The 5,969-nt window shown below is 39.0% G+C and overlaps 1 protein-coding gene across 1 annotated transcript; it reads right to left on the bottom strand.

Annotated features, from left to right (window-relative positions):
- Window positions 1-3,491: 3,491 nt before the first annotated feature.
- Window positions 3,492-5,969, bottom strand: LOC106369820. Its single transcript, XM_013809926.2, has 4 exons — window positions 5,699-5,969; window positions 5,064-5,590; window positions 3,982-4,851; window positions 3,492-3,836 (listed from the first exon to the last, which is right to left on the bottom strand). The coding sequence occupies exons 1-4, from the start codon at window positions 5,967-5,969 to the stop codon at window positions 3,492-3,494; spliced, it is 2,013 nt and encodes a 670-aa protein (XP_013665380.2).

The following is a 5,969-nucleotide window of genomic DNA, read 5'->3' as shown; positions in this document are numbered from 1 at the left end:
ACGTTTCCACTTGCTTGATTGGACTGAGTTGTCGATTAGTTATGGCGCGTGTGGAAAATACGGCTCAAACCTAATATCGAGGCTAATTATTAACACTCTGATGGGGGAGTCGAGAGATTTACAATATCGACACATTTAAATATTATTTAATTATGGCGCGTGTGGAAACGATGCCGTTTCATCATGTAGTCTTTCTCACCCTAATTCCATGTAATTCCATTTCGTTTCTGAAATTGTTTTGAGAATCTACTAATTTCGGTTCCTGAATGTAAACATGTCGAATTCGTATTTCTTGTATATTAAGTACTATAACCCAGTCATAATGTGTTTGTTTAATTCAGCCGTATTTTTATAATAACTCAGCCAAAACGTATAAGGTAACTCAGTTTTGAATGTTAGTTTACGATAAACCCAGCCATAAGTGACCGAAACTCAGCCGTAAATAAATTAATCATAATACAGCCATTGTAAAACGGCAAAACCCAGCTGTGAATGTTAATATAATACATTTCTAATGTGACGTTTCCACTTGCTTGATTGGACTGAGTTGTTGATTAATTATGGCGTACGTGGAAAATACGGCTCAAACCTAATATCGAGGCTAATTATTAACACTCTGACGGGGGAGTCGAGGGATTTACAATATCGACACATTTAAATATTATTTAATTATGGCGCGTGTGGAAACGATGCCGTTTCATCATGTCGTCTTTCTCACCCTAATTCCATGTAATTCCATTTCGTTTCTGAAATTGTTTTGAGAATCTACTAATTTCGGTTCCTGAATGTAAACATGTCGAATTCGTATTTGTTGTATATTAAGTACTATAACCCAGTCATAATGTGTTTGTTTAATTCAGCCGTATCTTTATAATAACTCAGCCAAAACGTATAAGGTAACTCATTTGTGAATGTTAGTTTACGATAAACCCAGCCATAAGTGACCGAAACTAAGCCGTAAATAAATTAATCATAATTCAAGCATTGTAAAACGGCAAAACCCAGCTGTGAATGTTAATATAATACATTTCTAATGTGACGTTTCCACTTGCTTGATTGGACTGAGTTGTCGATTAATTATGGCGCATGTGGAAAATACGGCTCAAACCTAATATCGAGGCTACTTATTAACACTCGGACGGGGTAGTCGAGCATTTACAATATCGACACATTTAAATATTATTTTAATTATGGCGCGTGTGGAAACGATGTTGTTTCATCATGTCGTCTTTCTCACCCTAATTCCATGTAATTTCATTTCGTTTCTGAAATTGTTTTAAGAATAAAAATGTCTTCTTCATCGGCCGTTTCAAGAAATTCTCACTGACTCCGTTTGAACGCGGAAAGAGGAACGCCGAAACAGGTGTGGTGAACCCTGTTACATTTCTACACCTGGAACATTTACAAATCCAGGAAGATTGTACTATTGCTGCGGAAAAGGATATAATAAGGTTCGTTTTGGTTCTTATTTCGTATGTTTTGTAACGTAGTACTGAGATCTGGTTATATTGTGAAAACAGAGACATTTATTCAAATGGGCGGATGAGTATTTGGTTGAAGAGGTTGATGATATTAAGTCATTGATAAGTGGCATGAACAAAGACATCTCGGAATTCATAGTTAACGTTGCTATGTTGGAAAAAGAGATTGAAGTAATGAAGACGGTGTCTGGGGGAAAAGGAGAAGAATGTATGAGTCAGGGTCGGTGTTTGAGGAATGTGTTTGTTTGTGGGGTTGGAATGTCGTTACTTTGCTACTACTACTACTTTGTTTAGTAATGTTTTATAAGTCAGCCTACAATTAATGTAACTCAGACTTAACGCATTAAAGTAACTCAGCCGTTATGTATAAAGTAACTCAGTTGTTAAGTAACTCAGCCGTTATGTATAAAGTAACTCAGTTGTAAAGTGTAAAGTAAATCAGCCGTGAAGCCGTAAAGTATAAAGTAACTCAGCCGTAAAGTGTAAAGTAACTCAGTTAACTCATCATTGTTTATACCACAACGAACATTATCACTCACCCACTTTCATTATTAATGGGACATTTCCACTTGCTTGATTGGACTTAGTTGTCGATTAATGGTGGCGCGTGTTTATAATTTATAATCTAATTATTACTTTAACTCAGCCAACGATATGAGAATATCGATGCTAATTATTACTCCATCCGTTGGTTTGTGATTGACGTTTTACATGTCTGCACGTAAACTAAGAAATCTGAACGTTTTGCAATGCACGTAAATGAACCTCTTTTTTCAAGTGTTTAATGCATAATAAATCAGCCATGATAAAACAGAAATGCAGCCGTAATTGAACAATAAATCAACAAAAAGAAAAAATAACCAAGCCTTCATTACATTCATTTGAACTTAAAAAGAAAATAGCACAGAACTTAAAAAGATAAGGTGCCGATAGATTACATCTTCCCCACTTCCTTGTGTCCCTGATAACGCTTATCGGTTCAAAATCACGTAAAAACAAGCCAAACTCTTTGATCCACAAACAGCGCTCACACATGTTGTCATCCTTAGTCGTATCAAGGTGCCACAAGCAGAGACATTGTCGCCACACATGTTTTGCACATTGGCATCTGTAGAACGACGGAACAAACTTTGAAATGAACAGCGCCCTATTTTGGCGGAACTCGTCAGAATGCCACAAACCCCATCCCCATTTCACAGATCGCACTAGTTTCCCTATCCTCTGAACCCATTCTCTTGGAATACCGTGAAAATACTGCCCATCACACAAAAAGATTGCTTGATTTATTGTGTGTGTATACACAGCACGCTCATATCCTGCATCTGCTGTACGCTTCATGAGAGTAAGGCCTTCTTCTTGAAGGTCGAATGTGAAGTAGAACTGTACACCCTTTATATAAAGTGTGCTTGAATTTCCCTCAGCGTAGCAAAATTTCAACAACTGCGAAGGCATATTGAGTCCTCAGGGAACGGATAACACATCGTAAAAATAGAATACACCACGCCGCTCTGCTAACGCTTTCATCGACTTGGACGATGCTTTGAGGCCATAGAGATCTTGGAAGGAGTTACGGGCCACACGTTCAACCACCAACGCCTGAATTTCTTCAGGAAATTCAAGAAGAGGGAAATATTCCATTTAGATAGAGAGAGAAGTTGTGTAAAAAATAGAGAGTTGAACATATAATTGTTCGAGAATTGCCTTATTTATAAGAGAAGCCGGTTATTTACTTCGCTACGTTTGGAATTTTGGGCGGAAATTATGAAAACAAAAACCCAGCCATAATTCAAATACATGAAAATCCCTAATCCAGCCGTAATATATATAAGTGAAAACAAAAACTCAGCCGTAATTCAAAAACATGAAAATCCCTACAACACTTGCTTACATCTGACAAGTTTTCGTATTATGGCCACTCTGTCTACATCGAGAACATGTGTGTTCTTTCCTAGGACGTTTGTTTTGAAGTACAACTTCTAAAGCAGATTGCATCCTATTTTTCTTAGGTCTTCATTGTTGTTGACGAATATACGGGGGCAAGCACGGTTGGTCTACCATGATTTCTGGAATAGGTTGCGCTTCGTCAGCCGGCATGATAGATTCAGCGTATGCGCTCACCAAATATTCACTGTTATAGTACGGACTGCACAGGGATATACGACAAACATTGTTGTACTCCGCAGCTGCGATTGCATGTACACATGGTAATTTCTCGCGTTCGAAACGCCGATATATGCACTTTCGCTCTACCAAATTAACAACATTCAAAGACTCTCTAGAAGATCCATATTTAACTTCAGTGTGATGATCATCAATCCTTTGGACCGTCAATTCTCTGGCGGCAGTTACATGGCCCTATTAATAAATATCAAACGACTGAGTTATTACATATTATGGCTGATTTAATAATTATAATGGCTGTCTTATGAATTTTATGAAACGGCTGACTTAAGAATTTTATGAAACGGCAGACTTATTTTTACTGTGACGACTTACTTACATATAGTAGTTTCTCGACACCACGCGTAAGCGTTGTTGGCTGCGGTCTGGCATCCTCTCTCCATTCAGCAAACCATCTGGTCATCATAACCCGTATCCATTCTAATATTCGAACAATGTTTAGACCTCTTGCATGCGACAATGCTCTATTCATTGATTCCTCTATGTTTGTAGTCATCAAATTGTACCTCTCGCTCGGGAAATGAACACGCGTCCACAGGCGGACATCAGCTCTTTGGAGGTGGTGGAGTGCAGGATGAATCGCTTCAATCTCCTCGAAAATCGCAGTAAAGTCAGACATCCTAAAACATCTTGCCACTTTTTTCACCAGATGGAATGCTTCTTTTCCTTTGTACCATCCCAATATGTTCTTATATAAATGGTAGGTGCATATTCCCCGAGCAGCCAACGGATACACATTTCTAATTGCTTTCCCTATCGAGTTATGCTTGTCCGAGATTATCGCAAGACCCTCTTCGTCAGGAATCAGAAGTGTTAGTTGCGTAAAAAACCAATGCCACGAATCATCATTTTTTGTGTCAACCACTGCAAAGGCTATTGGAAAAATCTGGAAGTTACTGTCCTGAGCTAGTGCTGTGAGTAGAGTCCCTTTGTATTTACCATTGAGAAACGTCCCGTCGACTACAACAACTTTGGGCATGAAAGGAAACCCATTAACGCTCGCACCAAAGGCAAGAAACACATACATGAATCTTCCAAGCTCATCGATCTGAAGACGCGTAACTGTACTCGGATTTGCTCTTCTAATCATGTATAAGTAAGAAGGCAAGCTTTCAAACCCACACTCAGGTGTTCCCTCATCGATTTCCCTTGCAAATTTCAACATCCGGTGTGATTTCCAATAATCCATCTGTTCACATGAAAAAACGATCCTCATTACTCAGCCACATCAAATAACTAAGACAGCCATAACATACTGAATAACTCAACCCTATTTTACTATAACTCGGCCGCATCTAAATATATAGTAACCTAGCCGAATTGTATGATTATGTCAGCCAGTACATTTGAAATTACTCAGCCGTGACATTAAAAATAACTTAGCCACAACAAAGTAATTACCTTTATACCAAACTGCTTAGTGATAGCTATTCCGACGCTCGTAGGGGGTACGGCCGGACCAACGTCGCCGAGAAAGTTCTTGTACAACATACCTAAAATATCTGGTGTTGCTTGTCGAGATCGATTATAACGCTCTGTGCAGGAACATGTATGCTTCGAATCGTAAATACGAACAAAAAACGCCTTGGATTCTCCTAGGGTAGAAACACGAACTCTCCAGAGACATCCATCAACCCAACACTTAACAACGTATGATGTCAGGGTTGATGTTTCTACATCAAAATCAAATTTATACCTCACTGTAAGAAGTTTCAGTCGTCTCTCCAAATCGTCTTTACTATCGTAACGTTGACCTACCGCAATGTCTATCGACGACATCTCCAAACTTAGAACCTCCAGATTCCCTTTAGATCCGCTCATCGAGAAGTTCTGATATCTCTTCTTGGGAGGTAGCGTTGGTGAATCTTCGTCATCTGTAGGAGACTCACCATATGAGCTGAAGTTATCATCTTTAGATGACGCACCGTCTGAATCGTCAAACATATCAAACCGGCTTTCAAATTCATCATCTTCTTTGTTTTCTTCGCCTATTTCATCTTCTCCTACTACGTCATGTTTTTCTCCTTCGACATTACTAGAGCAGTCATTCTTATTTTCCTCTTGTTCCTTCTCCAAACTGCAACCATCGTAACTCCCACTGTAATTTTCGTCTCTGGACTCAATTATTGAAGCTTCTGCTTCTGCTTCTGCTTCTGAGCTAAAGCTCAAAAATGTTTTACTCTTCTCGCTTGCTCTATTCTCCGTAATCTCCACACAGAGACGTAGTTTTTCGACTTTCTTCAGGCTTAGAAAACCTTGCAATTGCTGAGTATTGGACACGTAAACTGGTGGAGTGTCGTGCGCCAT

The sequence above is a fragment of the Brassica napus genome, chromosome C7, assembly GCF_020379485.1.
Source record: "Brassica napus cultivar Da-Ae chromosome C7, Da-Ae, whole genome shotgun sequence".
Lineage (NCBI taxonomy): Eukaryota > Viridiplantae > Streptophyta > Magnoliopsida > Brassicales > Brassicaceae > Brassica > Brassica napus.
This window is presented reverse-complemented; position numbering and strand designations above follow the sequence as displayed.